Source organism: Myxine glutinosa, chromosome 7, assembly GCF_964187855.1.
Source record: "Myxine glutinosa chromosome 7, kmMyxGlut1.1, whole genome shotgun sequence".
Taxonomy (NCBI): Eukaryota; Metazoa; Chordata; class Myxini; order Myxiniformes; family Myxinidae; genus Myxine; species Myxine glutinosa.
In genome coordinates, this window is record NC_136267.1 from 42,097,909 (window position 1) to 42,115,717 (window position 17,809).

General features: G+C 42.6%; 1 protein-coding gene across 4 annotated transcripts in view; it reads right to left on the reverse strand.

The window, feature by feature from the left end:
- Window positions 1-397: 397 nt before the first annotated feature.
- LOC137431166 (uncharacterized) overlaps window positions 398-17,809 on the reverse strand; it is an 808,282-nt gene continuing 790,870 nt past the window's right edge. For all 4 annotated transcript variants that reach the window (XM_078781584.1, XM_078781583.1, XM_078781585.1 and 1 more), the window contains one exon: window positions 398-1,532. In XM_078781584.1, the coding sequence (XP_078637710.1) occupies window positions 1,329-1,532 (204 nt within the window). In that variant the 3' untranslated portion in view covers window positions 398-1,328. The remainder of the gene's footprint in view (window positions 1,533-17,809) is intronic.

Here is a 17,809-nt window from a genome sequence, read left to right on the forward strand (position 1 = left end):
GTAATTAGATGTTTATTTCAGAGAATCTCAGTCCAACTCCATCCGTTGAAGACCCAATCACCTTAAAAGCACCGAAGCGGCAATCGCGTGCAAGGTGTACGTGCGAGTGGTGCGCCGGCTTTGCAGGTGCTTCGATGACGCGCGATGGGCGAGGAGCGTCGCTGACTCCCGGCGTGTGACCGCCAAGGGGTATCGGAGCGGAAAATCGAGCACGATGGATATGTCAACCCGACGACGGACAGACTACAGACCGAAACGGCAAGGAGGGGACGAGATCAAAAAAAATATCGAAAAAACCCAACTTAGCGGGGGTGTTCATGTTTTGCAATTGCGTGAACATATGCTAAGAATGTTCAATGAACGTCGGGTACGTTAAATAACAGTAATGAAAACGGAGTCGGCTCGAAACTGTTTATTAATACGCCAAGGTGACATTGTTTCTCCACTTCGATGGGACGAAACGGAGAATCCAGCATCGCTGAACGTTGGTTGATATACAACCTGGAAATACCTGATCTCTCACACCTTACGAAAAGCCGCCTGTTGTGCGACTTGATAAAATACATAGTCGCTGTACAATAGACTGTACAAAAGTAGATATAAATATTCGGCACTATAATAGAAAAAAATACATTGGAAGCCAGTGTTTCTGTGGTGGACGTAGTTTTTGGGTTCAGTGCTTGGAGAGATATTCGAGAATACTGCTGACTTTAAGGAAACCCTGGAAACCGCAAGACCCTGAAAAGGTATACATCATATGGATTCTCATGTAAGCTCGTGCCGATACATGTCTGCAGGGTTTGAAAAACCTGAACCAACAATATGTCCGATACCCAAAAAGTAACCCATTTGTCTGCAAAACAAATCATAATTTATATAGTATAGTCTGAGTAGAGCATTCCTGATGTACATTATGTACAAAATATATTGCAATATTTTTTTTCCGAGGCCTGAATGAATTTTCTTTTTCATATTCTATATGAAAACCACATTTGTACAGCAAATTCGGTCGGGAGATGGCGTTGGAAAAAAAAAAAAAATCTTCTGCAGGCAACCTGAAGAAAAATGTACAACAACACGGCAAAGGTACATCATGAGGTCTTAGGACAAGCCGGGACTGATCGAATCTCGTCCGGATGCCTTTTCACCAATCCATGCACCGTACGCGTTACAGATGTCCTCCACCTGGGCGCAGTTCTTCTCTCTCAACATGGAGCTCTGTGATGGAGGATTATGTTGCAGAGATGACAACAGATTTCCAGAAAGTTGTGCTGTGCAAGGAGCTTCAACAACAGGAGATGAAACTTGGGAAAGTTGAGATTGGAGCATCATGGTTCGTTGGAGAGCTGGCTCGTAGTGGAGGAGAAACTGTCGTAGAGGGAGTCGCTCAGCGACTCCGGGTTGTCGGTACTGGTATGCGTCTGGCCCAGGGTCATCTCGACTGTTTCTCGAGTGGTTGTCCCGGCACGTCGAAGGCCTGCAACCGACTCTTGACCTTCAAACGCCTCGGTGTCAGGTAAGCGTGGAGGAATCTGTGGGTTGAAGGGAACCGAGAGTGGAATTTGTAGTGAGAGGGTGCATTATACACAAAATGTTTTGCTCTTTTGTACGTACTACTTGTCCGTCCCCTGTAATTTCACTTTCCAAATACACTTTCAGCCTTCGGCACAGTCTCCTTCCTCAACCCAAGACTGCGCATTTCCACTCGCACACACTTACCTCCTGACATCTCTTTCAAAACTACTATTCTTTTTTTAAATGGATTCCAACCATTCCACCTCCCAATTGTGGGGTCTACTGTGAAGGATTTTGGTCCAAATTTTTCACGGCCAGGTTGTCCAGGCCTGACATTGCAATGAAGGTGGCAGGAATTTGGAATTTATCTGGTGTACCGTAAATAACTTGCCTACTCTTCGGGAAAGACACTGTGAGGTTTACTATTCCACAGTGTCTTTGGTACGCACAGACAGAACACGCAGATTAATGTCTATTTGGGGGATGGCACACATTGCGGAAATGCCCAGGCTCCGAAGCACAAATCTGACCGTTTATAGTCGGGTCGGGAATCAACCCCGGGAATCAAGTCGGGACCTCTCAACCACAAGTGTGTGACCTCTTCACCATCCTGGTGAACAATGTCTCAATCTCTCAGTTTCTCTGTCTCTCTCTCTCAAAAATCCTTTATGAATAATGAAAATCAAGACCCTTTGGCCTGCTTTTCTTCAAGCCAAAGCAAAAGCTTTTTTCAACCTCTTCATTGAGATTTTTGCAGGGAGAATGCAACACTATCGTCTGATTAAGGTTATATTTCATCAACATGTGTTGGCTTTGGAATAAACATCTGAATAAAACAAAAATATTACCTTGTTGCACTCTCAGTAATTATTTTGTGAGATAACAAGCATCTTTATTCATTGCTTCCTGCGAGGGCTTCTTCCCTTTCCACAGTGACTTCTCCCTATAAACATAATTGTACACATTCCGCCCGTCAATCATGCACAGGTAACACACACACACACACACACACACACACACACACACACACACACACACACACACACACACACACACACACACACACACACACACACACACACACACACACACACACACACACACACACACACACACACACACACACACACACACACACACACCACTTGCCGGATGGAGACATTCGTAGACATGCACATTAGTACACAATGAACCAACACAAGTGGTATAGCGGATGTGAAGCTTCGTTCTCCTCATCCTTCATCATGAGCCAGGGATTCAGATCAGAAGACTAATAAGTCATATAATGTATGCGTATTGATATATACATATATATACATACCATTGTGTTGGTTCATTGTGTACGTCTGATTTAATCTCCCGATTATTTATTTAATGCAAATGAGACGCCCTGCTCGTACTGTGGAGTTTCTGCTATTTCTCACAGTTATATATATATATATATATCCCAGAGGAGATCTGTGTGACAAGGTTGCGGCCTGACATTGTCATTTGGTCAGGTGCAACAAGACAGGTCATCTTAGGGGAATTGTCGGCACCTTGGGAAGAGAATATGGAGGAGGTGCACGAGAGGAAGAGAGGAAAGTACACTGAGCTGGAGGCAGAGTGCCGGGAGAAGGGTTGGCGAGTTTCGTGTCAGTCATTTGAGGTGGGGTGTAGAGGGTATATTGGCAATTCCTTTTCTGGATTTATTGCTCGGCTGGGAGTGTGTGGGACAGAAAGAAGGAGGATGTGTGACAAGGTGGCCCAGGTTGCCTTGAAAGGCTCATTTTGGATATGGAGGAAGTTTATAGAGGCACATCGAACGGTGTAGGTTGGTTGTTTTTTTTGTTTGTTTTTTTTGTTACGATTATTATTTCTTATTTTGTGTATATGAGTGAGTGGGTGAGGGTGTGTGTTTTTGCAGGAACTAATTTTTGCATGAGTGTGTGTTTTTGTATGTTGAGTGGTGTATGTTGTAAGGGTAGGTGGTTGGTTGGTGTTGTGTGTGTATGTATGTGTGTGTGTGTGTGTGTATGGGTGTGTATGAATGATCTGGTGTGTTTTGTTGGTGAGTGGTGAAGGGTATAAAGGTGGGTGTTTGAGTGTTCCACTATGTTTGTTTGGTGCTGTGGATTCTGGATGTGGAGGTGTTGTTGTTGTAGTCTGCGTTCGCACTGGCTGGGGGTGGGGGTATGTAATCATCCAGGTGTAGTTGCTGCATGTGGATGTGTACGTGCCCCTGCTGGCCCACCTTAGCTGACCGTATCGAGGTTGAAGGGCCGAAACGGGATGATGCTGAGGACCTCGATTGAGGACCGGTCAGTGCGGCACACTTGTGACCATATATATATATATATATATATATATATATATATATATATATATATATATATATATATATATATATATATATATATATGTATGTAAGTATGTATGTCCTTTGCTTCTTCTAATCTTCATCAATTATCTCTCCGACTTTGGAAAATCCTATTTATCTTTTTGCTGATGACTCCACCCTCTGCCGCCCCATCTCTCATCCCTCAGATGCAACCTCTTCACTCTCTGCAGACCTGGATAACATTACAAGCTGGTCAAACACGTGGAACATGTCGTCTTTCAATCCTGACAAATCTCACACTCTCACCTCTTTGAAAAGACTGTCTGGAAAACCCTCCCATTTACTTTCTTAACAATCCTCTTGAAGAAGCTCTTTCACTCAAGCTTTTGGGTCTCACTATCTGCCATGATCTTTCCTAGGAAAGCCACATTTCCAAGCTGGCCTCCAAAGCCAGTCAAGGACTGGGCATCCTCCATCATGCGAAGTCCTTCCTTGGCACATCTGAGCTTCTCACCACATACAAAGCTTTCATCCACAGCTTGATGGGGTACTGCTCTTGCCTCTGGGCTGGTGCTTCTGCCTCACACCTAGCTCGGCTAGGTGTAAAGCAGGAGCACCATACTTCTTCAACTTTATCCTTCTTCCTCTGATCCACTTTCACCTAACCTTCACAAAAACATATTAACGAAGAATTTAAAAAGTAGGCCTCTCCTCCCATACTAACACATTTGCTTATACACCTCCCTGTTCCTTCACTCTCTGCTCTCCCGGCTGTTAATCTCCAATTCCTCTGTTCCTGCTTCTGAACCTATGCTGGAATCCTTAATCCCCCTTAGGAATCCTTCACGCCCTCATTTAGGGAATTTCCCCCGATAGTTTTCACGGTTTAGTTTTAAAATGTTTAAACTTTCCCCTGATGTGTTGTATTCTGTTGTATATTATAACACACTTTTCTTCTTCTTCTTCTTCTTTAAAAGGTTGTTTTTTATTTGCTCACCAAATCACTTCATTTCAAATAAAAATTAAATATATTACAGTTCTTCCTTCCTACATTCCCGAAACTCACCTGCATTCCACCCCTCCTCCAACGTTTTCAAATGGATCTCTGATTTGAAAATCACAAGAAACTCATTTTGCAATAAATTTTCGTTTTCCATGAATCGTCCAACACTTTCTGAAATCCAAACTCATCCTTCCCCTCCTAAACTCCCCCCTCACGCATCCCTTTCAAATCTCCCCCCTTGCCCCTCCCCTCCTAAACACCCCCTCACCCATCCCCTCCTAAACGCCCCCTCACACTCCCCTCCTAAACTCCCCTCCCAAACTCTCCCCTCACCCCTCCCCTCCTAAATTCCCCCCTAACCCGTCAATTTCAAAACTTCCCCTTCACCGCTCCCCTTCATATCTCCCCCACCCTCCTTTTTTCTCCAATTCTCCCCTCTCACCCCTCCTCCTCAACGCGTCCTCCCCGCTTCCTCCCTTCTAACTTCCTCTCCCTCTTCCTCTTCCTTCTAACTCGTACCTCCATCTCCTCCAACCTTCTTCCTCGCTCTGCCCCCCCCCCCCCCCCTCAAGCAACACCTCACTGTGCCTTATCCAATCACCATCAAACCTTTTGTCCTCCTTATCCTTCCCTTTCTCCTAGCTCTTCTGAAATCTCTGACACACCATCAACAGCTCTCCCTACCTGCTCCTACTCTTCCTCATCTTACCCTACCCCTCTCCTGTCCTGTATCCGATGCTCCCCCTTCCTCTTCCTTAACGGTATGGACCTCTAACATCCGGGGCCTTCGCTCAAATCTGATTGATCTCTCCATTCAGGTTGCTTCTGACAAAACAGACTTGATCTGCTTAACAGAAACTTTCCTCCTTCAAGATGTCTCCGATTCCTTAATATTCCCTGGTTACTCCCTCCTCCACCCCCGGGAGTACCTCTGGCTATGGCTTCCCCTTCACTTTGTTCATATGTGTGTTGTACCGTCCACCAAACAGTGATGACTCCATTTACATCTTGCTGTCTGATAATATGGACCAACTTCTATCTACTCATCCCAACTCTCTCTTCCTCATATGTGGTGATTTCACCTGCCATCATGCCAGCTGGCTGGGTGTGGGTACCTCTCTCACCAGTCATGGCACCTCAGCAAAGGACTTCTGTGACTCACTGGGACTGAAAAAATCTGTCAATTTCCCGACCCGGATCTCAGTCAACGGAGCATCTTCTCTTTTAGACTTGGTTATGACAAACTTCCCTGCAAATGTGTGCTGCTCTTCTTCTGCTCCAATCGGTTCTTCTGATCATGTGCTTGTTAAAGTGGACATCTCTCTGGCCATTCTCAGAGAGCCTCTTCAGCGCTGACGAGTCTGGCACTTCACTCAGGTCGACTGGCACGGTGTTCAAGCAGCCATCAATCATCTGGACTGGTCTCCCATATCCAACTGCCTCTGACATCAATTCTTCCTGGGAATTCTTCCAAAGCAAACTGCTCTCTCTCAAGCACAGATTTATGCCATCTCATCTTCAGTTGTCATACCCTTCCTCCCGTCCATGGTACACTGAATCTTGTGGTGAGGCAGTTGCCCTGAAACAACTTGCCTTTGCCTCTTGGAAGGCTAATCCAACTGAAGGCAATCTCATTTCCTTTCACAAAGCTCGGAACAAGTGTGTGTCCACCCTCAGGAGAGCCAGGAAACAATATCTCTCCGTTCTCAAGACTGAACTCTCAAACCTGTCTCCTTCCTCCAAATCCTGGTGGCGTCTGGTCAAATCCATTTCTGGTGTTTGTTCGCCCTCCATCCCCTCCCTTACCTCAAACGGCTACACAGATGATTCCGCACGTGAAAAAGCTGAATGCCTCAACTCTGTGTTTGCCTCAAAATCTTGTGTCCCAAACCCGTCTCTCTCTCTCTCTCTCCCCCCATCTTGTCTCCCGCTCCCTTTATTATGTCTTATGTGTCCGTTTTTTTTTGTCATTAATGTTAGCTCTTACATGAGCCTCGATCTTGTATCCAAAAAAAAAAAAAAAAATTATCGATTGGTGCATCGAACGACACAGCATCCTGTCATTTTAAAAGGCATGATGAGTTACCGTGTGCTCATTCAATAAGCTATTGACTTATATAAAATTAAGTGTTTCATACTTGTCTTGTCGTGCGAAAAACAATTTTTTTTTTTTTACAGAATACAGTACGTACTGGGGTTACAAAAGGATTCCATTCTGAACAATCCTTCATGCAGTAAGTAAATCGATCGACCATTGACTCAGTGTTATAAATGTTGTGCCCCTTTTGCTCTGGGGCCCAGAATACAGTCGGCCCACCTTTGAAATGTGAAAAAATAAAATTAACTGCCGCTTTGATGCACTTGAGTGGGTACATCTGGAATGTATGACGTCAAGACGTACTCTGCCAGAAAGTAGGAGCAGTAGGTTTTAGCTTTTAACCTCAGGAGTGTACGAGCGACCGCATTTTCCTTTGTCCTTGCAGCTGTTTCTAAAGCAACTGGATCATTTATATGAATTGGGTGTGCTTTCAAAATGTTATGTTGTTTCTCTTTGTGAGCTTGCAAAGCAAATAAATTTCAAGTAAATTTGATAACACCCAATTTCCGAGCTGTTTGCTGTATGAACATATTTTCCAAATCACCGAGCCAAATTTTTTTCTGCCTGTCACAAGACGATTGCCATCTATTTATAAAGAATAATGTTTATGCACATCTTCAAACTTCATCCGGAAGCCAAACCACGGTGCCCAAAAAAAGGAAAGGTGCAAAGGCCTCTAAAGGCGGTTCTTTTCTTTTTTTCACATCTTCAAACTCCTCTAATTGAATGTTGTTTTTTAAAGAACAATGTTTTTTTGATTTAATTTATAATTTAATAAAAAACAGTAATTGAATGTTTTTTTTTTTTTTAAATTCACGCTAAACAAGGGTGAAGGCTACTCAAGGTTTTTGGGTTGTACACAGAACAGTACTGTAATCAGTAATTGGCACTCACACCGACCCCAACTGGCCGATGCTGATTACCGAAAAATTGCCTCCACTGGCATGTCCCGGTTACCGATACCAATATCGGACCAACAAACAAACACACACACACACACACACATATATATATATATACATATATATATATATATATATCAGTCACTATGCGACCTTCATATCATCAGTGGAGAACCGCCAGCAAGGTGTCCCATACAGCTGCTGCTGCACCTTGCTGGGAGCGATAAGCACCGCCTGCCACACGGTAACGTTATCTCTGGTATCCACTCATCATATGGAGTCGACCTGGTTGCGGTTGTGAGTTACTAATAATGGTATCTGTAATCTGGTTCTCCAACCTAATATATATATGCATATGCACACACATATAATCACCGCAGGAGTTATCACAGAGTTGCATCAATGACTGCATACAACATGGTTAAATAAGCAGACAGGCATCTCAGGGATCCAAGGTTTTTTGCCATCTTTCTTAGTCATTTTTTTACAATGTATACACGTCTCATGCATAATCACAACAAGCATGTGGTACGAAAGCCCCGTCTGCATGGAAAAGAGCGAGAGGCAATTTACTCAAATTGACACAGCTCCTATACTAATTATTCATCTTTCTTTTTTTCCTTTGCCATTCGCCTGGGTGTTTTGCTCACAGCTCAAAACATTTCATTTGAGTGCTGCTCCTGCTCATGCAGATTCAATTTGCATCCCATCACAACAGAGGAGCGGAGAGCACAGGAAGAGGAAATTGGAGAGACCGCAGGCTAATACTATGAACCCTCGAATAAAAGGGCTGCATAGTATGCTTGCACAGGTTTGTTCAAGTTTAGATCAACACCAACGTCAGCAAAATGAAATGGTTTCGAGAAGACTAATGCAAACCAAGCCAAGAGTCAGCTTTAAAGCTGGAAGAGCTCCGTCGCATTAATCGTGGTCAAACACATGCTTTGGCTGAAAATTGCAAAGGAATAGAAAAAAAAGGAATTAGAATGCCAGTTAAAGGCATTCCAAGATATCGGAGAAGTATGATATGCCAGCAAAAATGAATTGACAATTCATGCATGTAATTAGCACCCTTGAGTGAATTAGCCAGTAACACGGAAGAACGAAAAAAGGAACACCCATCAGCCAGTCCAAGACAGGTTTCTATGATCCAGTACCATTGAATCGCCCTCTCTCCACCACTTCCCCATCAACTATTTTTCCCTCCAAAAGCTTTTGGAAAACTCATGCAGGTTTCATTCATTCATGCAGGTTTTCAAAGGATATGAAACACAAAAAGCTTGTGCAGAGGTTTTGAATGCAATACCTTCACTAGCAAGACAAAATGGATACATGATTGAGCACACCAAGCCAACAGCCAAATTTAAAGCTGAGCAAACACATCTGGAGGATTATTTTACCCTTTAAATATTTACAAAATTAAAAAAACGTTAAAAAAATTCTGTAAATTCTTTAAAAAAAATTAATAAGTAAATAAATAATTATTTTCGCCAAAACAATTGTTTCAAACAGGCATAATCAAGCAGTTGTGCATATGTGAATACGGGTGATACCAAACTCTAACTTACACCTTTGTATCTCCAATCAATCAATATAAACCCGTGTGGAAAGATTAGTGTTATAATCTTATTTAGGGACAGAATGATTGAAATCTAGTCATATATTTTGTCTACAGAGATATAATATAATGTCTGGAGATAAACAAAAGAGAAGAGAGAGGAATGGAGATAAGCTATTAGAAAATGTGCATAAACACTGGAATAGTCACACGTCTGACAGGATGGTGCAGAGATAGTGTACTTATGTGAGTTGTCGAATCTGGGTTACATTGGTGACCTGAGTGTAAACTTCCAAATTGGTGATTTGCAGCCACTTGCATTACAAAATGGTCGTGCTTTATCCCTCGGATGGATGTAAGCTGGGTGTCCGGTCTGCTCACACTAGTTGGTGGATGTAAAAGATCCTACGGTGTTTTTTCGCAAAGTAGCTGAGTTATCACTGGCATCCTGAACAAATTACAAATTCCTGCCACCTGTAGAGCCAAGCGTCACACCTGCCCAGATGGTTCGTGTGACTTGGGCCAAAAGATTACCCGGGCCGATTCCACAAGAAGGTGGAAATAATTGGGGACTTGAAAGAAGGGTTTTGTCCAGGTGATCGAATAATACTTAAAAAAAGAAAAGAAAAACTAAAAGAAAAAAAAAGAAGAAAAAAAAAAAGAAAGAAAAACGTTCAAGAGACAGTCATCAGCTGATGGTAGTGTGATCACCAAGATTTTGACCATTTAAGCAACAGAACCTTTTAAAGAACCAGAGAATGCCAACGACAGTCCAGTTTACTTTTTCAAGAAAAAGAAAATCGGATTAGAATAAAATAGGCAAGTAAACGGAATCAAATTAGTGCATTTATGAAAAAGGATTCCCTTTATAAGGGGTGAGGTCCAATGGGACCAAGATTGTGCCCTGCCTTGACCACGATACTCCACCACTCCCCTCTGTCCTCAGCCAACTCTCTCCACTCTCTAACCACCCCCACCTTACTGAAATCCCTCTTCAAACTTCAGGAAAAATATATAGATAAAATTTATATATATATATATATATATATATATATATATATACATATATATATATTAAATGAATTAATTTTAATAACATTTCGAGGACCCTCTTACTACCACCCACTTACTAACAAAAAAAAAATTATATATATATATATTGAATTAATTAATTTTAATAACATTTCGAGGACAATAGGAAAAAAATTCATGAGATTTACGAATAAGATGATTGAAAGTGTGGTAACTCTAAAGCTAACATGATAAACAACGCGTGAAGCAATAGTAAAGAAGCTTTGGTGTGGGGAGAGTGAAAGCAGAAGAATACAAGATATTGAGCTGGTGTCAAAACAGAAATGAATCAGAACGGCACTCGGTAGAGTGCATACCTGGCTAAACAGTTTATGTTTTGTAACCCACTGATAGGCCGGATCTGGATTCAGAACTTAACCAAAATCTAATCGGATTGTTCTTAACACCTACCCAACACATCCACCAAGTTTTCCCATAACCCATCCAGAACGTTTTGAAATAGCAAGCTATATATCGTTTTTGGCCCCATATCTCAATCGTGAAGAATCACTTAGAATATTTTAAAAACTCTCGGATCCGGATCTTCACAAAAATCGAATCAATTCGTCCTTGGTACACACCCAATCTGTCCAAGTTTCGTCCAAATCCGTGCACAACTTTTTGAGATATCCTGCTCACAGACACACAGACACACAGACAAATAAACTGTCTCGGAGTAGGTAAGTTAACGCCACCACCAAAGGTGGAGGAATTACAACAAAGATAAACAGACAGACATGGTGAAAACATAACCTTTGCCCACCTTTAGTGGCAGAGATAATATCATCCCTTTTACAGGGATGTACAAGGAATTTGGACATGGAGGCCATTTGGCCTATCATGCCTGTACACTATCAACACAACATTTATTCAATCTCTCACTTCATCTACTTAACCTTATCATCACCACTGAAGACGACTATAGGGTGGTAGTAAGAGGGAGGTAGTGTTAACTCGGTGAAATAATTTAGTTAGGCCTCATCTGGAATATTGTGTACAGTTTTTAACATCTGAGGAAGGACATAACTACCATGACGAGGGTCAAGCACACATGAACTAGATTGATCCTGGGCCTAGGATCCTGGGTTGAAGGCAAAACAACATTATACATTCGAAAGAAGGTGGTTGAGTGGATCTGATAGAGATGCTTACGATAATGGAGGGTTGAGACAAAGTAAGTGCAGAATCATTTTTCAGCACAACAGACACCGACAGGACAAGTGGGCATAGTTTAAGGGCAAAGACGGCCAAGCACCGCGCCCTGCTCACCAAACTCTCCTCCTATAGTATCCATGGAAATCTCCACACATGGCTTGTGGACTTCAACTCCTGTCGTAGTCATCGTCTGGCTCTAAATGGAATGCTCTCATCTCCTCTTCCTGTCCAGGCTGGAGTTCCTCAAGGCAGTGACCTGCCCCAGACGGGCCCTGTGCTTTTTCTGCTCTTCATTAATGGTCTCTCTGGAAAATCCTCTCTTTTTTGTTGCTGTTGACTCCATCCTCTGCCGCTTCATATTTCAACCCTCAGATCGGCAAGCAGCAGCCTCTTCACTCTCTACAGACCTGGATAAAATCACAAACTGGTCAAACAAGTGGAACATGTCTTTCAATCCTGACAAAATACCGACTGGACAACCCTCCCATCTACTTTCTCAACAATCCTCTCGAAGAAGTTCTGTCACTCAAGCTTTTGGGTCTCACTATCTGCCATGATCTTTCCTGGGAAAGCCATATTTCCAGATTGGCCTCCAAAGCCAGTCGTCGACTGGGCATCCTCCATCGTGCAAAGTCCCTCCTTGGCACTACTGAGTTTCTTACTACATACAGAGCTTTCATCCGCAGCTTGATGGAATACTGCTCTCCCCTCTGGGCTGGTGCACCTGCCTCACACCGAGCTCGGCTTCTTATTGTATAAACCAAAGCTTTTAGAATCATTGGAATCTCCTGTGATGAAGCTGATTCTGAGGGCCTTTCACTCTCTCACCGCAGGCAGGTTGGTGGTCTTTCTGTCTTCTACCGACTCCTCTCCGGCCAAGCTTCCCGAGCTCTCTCTGTGCTCTGTCCCCCAAATATTCCTTCAGGTCGCACAAGATCTGCCAGCAACCCTCTTATGGTTAAACTGCCAAAATCAAGACTCTCTGCTCACCTTCACTCTTTCATTCCTCTTTTCTCCCGCTTCTGGAACAAACTCCCACACTCTCTTCAATCCCACTCCTCCCTCCAGGTCTTCAAAACAGCTGTTCACAACCACCTCTTATCTTCATCGAAAACCTCGATCTTTTGCACCCTCATTAATCCACCACAAATGCACCTCCTTCAAATTCCGTTTTTCTTTCCTGAATGTCCTAGTAGTGTCCGTTTGTTTATCCCATGTACCGCACCTCATCCCTCTCCCTTCCACAGATCTCCCGATGTTCATGTTCTCCACTGTTGTTGTGCTTCCCTCTCTCTCCCCCTCTTGTCACCCGCTCACTTTATTATACGTTCTATGTGTTAGCTCTGAAACGAGCCTCGACTTAGTATACAAAAACAAAGAAAAAAGTAGAGGAGAGATAAGATGGTATGAAGGCCATGGTCTTTCACTCAGAGTAGTGAATGCATGGAATGTTCTTCCTGCAGGGGTAGTGACAGTAGCGTCAGTGAAGAGTTTTAAAATTGAATTGGTTAGGTAGTTGGAAGAGGTAGCGATTTGGGAGCACTAAGATGTTGTGCAGGCTTGATGCAAATCTCTGCGAATGCAAATAAAGTTGTACAGCAAGTTTGGGGGAATAGGCCCAGGGGTTTGGAAATGTATAAGGAACAAACAGACATATATATGTAATGCATTATTTGTTGACATGCTTTTATTGATAACACATGAACAGAACAAACCGACCAGAGAACGTGATTTTCTTCCACGCCTTAACAACACATATTGACCATCTTGTACGCCAAAATGTTTCCAATACCATCAGTTAATTCAATTCGTTTACATCCCAGTCAAGCAACCTTTGCAGCAATGTAAATACTTAACAAACCAAGACCGATAGTCTAACAACGGCCGTAGCCAGACTTGGATCTGCTGAGTGGTGGATTTTCTGTCCACCTGTCATGTGACCAGATCCTGAGGCTTTGATTGGTAGATCTTTGTGAGGGACATACATACGTACGTACATACTTACACGGGCGGACAGATAAACGCTGTTCCAGAGGGCATTGCCCTACAGGCTAAGCCTAAATAAATATGGCTGCATAACCACGTGACCGATGACATCATCAAGGATTTTTTTTCTCAAACAATTTATCCGTAGATCACGCTCAAATTTTTTTATACTGATCGGATCAAGCATTCTACTTGTCGATTTATGATGTCATAATGAAGGCACCTACGCCATCATCATTAACATGTTATTCTCCATGGGGAGTACTTTACAATGAGTCACCTTTAATTTTTTTTATTCCATGGAGCGGTTTCGGAGATGGAGGTGAAAAGATTTTCGGTTTTTCCAAGATGGCACCCAACCACGTGGCCCATGACGTCAAAAAAAATTTCATTAAAAAATTATATCCGTCATAATTATCATTAAAAAATTATACAGGAGGAAACGTTCCGATGGTAAATATTTCGTGTCAATCGGACCGACGTTTGCAGATCAAGCCAATTTTAAAGGGTACTAGAAAGCATCTGAAAATGCAAAGCCCATATGTAAATCCGCTTGTATTGAGACGTCTTCTTCTTCTTCCGTATGCTCAAAATAACGAAAACAGTAAAAATTTTAAAAAAGGAAAATTGATGATTTTATGCAGCCTTGACATTTGAGCTTTCGATGTAACAAAAAAATCAGCTTCTAGTTTTTGATTGGTGAATCAATTCTGTGACGCAATATGCAAATTCTTAAAACTTCAGGTCAATCGGATGAAAATTTGTATTTTTACGCAACCTTGACCTTTTGATCTAAAAAGTAATCGGTTTGTAGCTTTTACCCCATTTCTTCTAAAAAACACAATCGACTCCTCCCTTTTGATTGGTGAACCAATTATGTGACCCAATATGCAAATTCTTTAAATTTATGTCAATAAGGTGAAAATTGGTGATTTTACGCAACTTTGACCTTTGACCTTTTCATCTGAAAAAACAATCAGCTTCTAGCTTTTGATTGGTGAACCAATTCATTGACCCAATATGCAGATTCTTAAAATTTCAGGTCAATCGGATGAAAATTATTATTCATATTGCTACTCATTATTAAATACTCATATTATTATATCTTTTTCAGAGGTATATGCACTTGCGTTTGTGCCATCTAGCCTTGGTTCGAATCCCAGGCCAGCTATAAACTGTCCACCTGGTGTTTCGCATACAGAGCAATGCTCGCGTGCTTCTTCAATCGGAAGAGCGTTAAGCCGGAGGACCTGCCAGCACTAGTCGATGGTCGACGTTAAAGATCCCACGGTGCCTTTTGTGGAGAGTAGGTGAGTTATCACCAATACTCTGATTAAATTCCAGATTCCTGCCACGACCGAATGCGGAAAGGTCAATGGCAAATCACGCGCATCGGAACCTTGCGGAGTGACGATATCGGCGGCACCGATGTTTTACACAGAGTGCGGCACATTGATCATTCTGACATCAGGAGAAGAATTTTCGATGTAGTCCTTGTGCAACATATTTAATTCCTTACTCTAGTCTTCGACTTGTGAGCTAGGCCGGGGTCCTTCCGATGGAGCTCGTAACTGTGAAAACGGTCACATGCGAAATGGGATCGAACTTCAACCCGAAATTACCGCACAAATGTTTACGACGCTCCAATTACATTTCCTCTAGCTTTTCTCAAGCTCCGTTCTTTGGTGGGATACTTTTGACAATTGTGATCGAAGAAACGTGGCTGAAAATTCGTGCGATCAGAAGAGCTCCTAGAATGGAGGCTCAGACGGTGCCCTTTAAAATATATATAAAAAGAGATTTCTGGATCAAGATTGTTCACCCAAAGGACGGGAAGCCAGGGCAGTGTTAGTATTCTCGTGACAGAGCGCTGGCACTTACTGTAATTCTGAGATTATATGTGTATCATAAAATGGAAGATCTAATTACGAAGCTGGAATGAAGGAAAAGGAAAAACTCCAAAAGGGTTTATGGCTCTTTGTGATGGGCTGGCACAAATGCCCCGTGGAGGGAATTCACAAAGCCTGATGTGGGATGTGCATGTATAGTAGTGTGAGAAATTGAAAGGGTGCGCGCATAACGAGAGGTAAGGAGACTTGAAAGGTGTGTGTAGGCAGTGGAAAGGTGTGCGGACCACGGGATACGAGATGATGCTGAATGCACAACAGATGGTGTGTAAACAGTTCAAGGTTAGGGTTTTGTCCAGGTGAACTTTCATCTGATAGAACAAACTACGAGAGTAAAAATATAATTTGCAAAATAAATAAAATAAAATCTGTGTAAATAGAGGAATTAAAGGGCAGATATTGACCGACGGAGGCTTTTCCCCCTTTTTCATTACAGGTGCAGGGCTCATGGAAAAGCAAGGTAGAACTGACAGCGGGACGAACATCAAGGGAATGAACAAATAGGAAAGAGGAGAGGGAGGAGGGAAGGAAACTGAAATGAGTAAATGAGATGGTGGAGTTGGGAAAAGTTCATCATGGGGGTAATAAAGATCATGGATCAGAATTGGGGATGGCACGAGGCGGTGGTGAACTGATTGCTTGAATCCTTATAGGGAAGACCGAGACAGAACAGCCTCCGGAAGGTGGTTCTATATGTAGCAGAAGTGAGGAATAAAATAGTTGATATGTGCAGTCAACCTACATTTTGAAAGTTTAACCAAGAGAGTGGTACTGGAAGAACAAGGGCATCCTGGATTTGCTGAGGTGCATTGGAAGAACGAGGGAGCAATGGTGGAGAAGAGGCAGACAACCGACATGTTTGTGATGCGAAAGCAACAGACTCTGTGCTTTGGCCTCATCACAGGAGATATTTTTGAGAGCTTTAGATTTCACAGAATCCAAGAGAGACAGATGTGATGTTAGGGCACCAGCCCAAACACCAGTGAGGAGCAGACCATTGACCTACGGACAAAGCTCTTGTAGATCGTGAGTACCGGTAGCTCTGATTTTCCAAAGAAAGACTTGGATCGATGGAGGATGACCAGTCTGTGTCTGGCTTTGGAGGTCAGCTTTGCGATGTGGCCTGCCCAGGAATTGTCATGGCTGATTGTGAGGCCTAGACGTTCAGGAGGCTGAACCTCTTCCAGTGGATGGCTGAGGAAATAGAAAAGTGGATTAATCCTTCTGTACTGATAATGTGAGACTGAGATTTTCCAGGATTGAAGGACATGTTCCATTTATCAGTCCAGTGAGTCACAATTTCCAGATCGCGAGAGCGAGAGCGACAGAGAGAGAGAGAGAGAGAGAGAGAGAGAGAGAGAGAGAGAGAGAGAGAGAGAGAGAGAGAGAGAGAGATGAGCTGCTGTTTGTGGAGTTGTCTGCAAAAAGGAAGACAGGGTTTTCCAAAGCATTGGAGAGGTCATTTATAGAGATGAAGAACAACACTGGGCCCAAGACACTACCTTGGGGATCTCCAGCCTCTACCAATTGCTCTTCATGATAACAGCTGCAGGGATTGAGAAGTAAACAGTATTTCCTGACATGAGGCTCGATTTGTTTATTTATTTTTTTAACCAAAAACAAGTGTGGATTTCATTTCTTTGCCATGAAAATATCCATATAACTGTATTACCCAAAATCAATATTGTAAATAATTTGCAAAACAATGAAAATATGCAGTTATGAAAAAACAAATCCGATCCAGGAAAGTATCATTAGAGGCACATAACCCTTTCTTGTATCTCCCTTCAACACCAAACAGCAATTAATCACATCAAGAGGTTTAATGCATGAGCATTGAAGAAAACAGGCACAGGTGGATGAAAACAGGCAGGAATTTTTCGTACTAGCTCAAGCAGGTGCCTGCTTGTCCTGTTATGACAGAATAATTCGGTACCAAGTAAAATACCACACACTCCTACGCACCTCTCCTTTATGTTCCTGCCTTGAGCTTCCTTAATCCATCCCATACGCACCGGCAGGACAAGTGGTAAATGTTTCATAGCTGAGAATTTACCCTGGCCAGCTCTTCTGGGCACATCAAAGGTTCCTATTTAGTGATATTTTAAACTATGAGGGTTATTATAATTAATTTGATGTGGACTTTTGTTAATATTCACAACCGAGCTTGCACGCACATTCCAAAAAAAAAAGAAGATACATCTCAGGGACATACACGGAGATTGGGCGCAGGAGGAAAGCCATTTATTGCCGATAAGATAATCTTCAAACCGCTCCCCCATCCCACAACAACT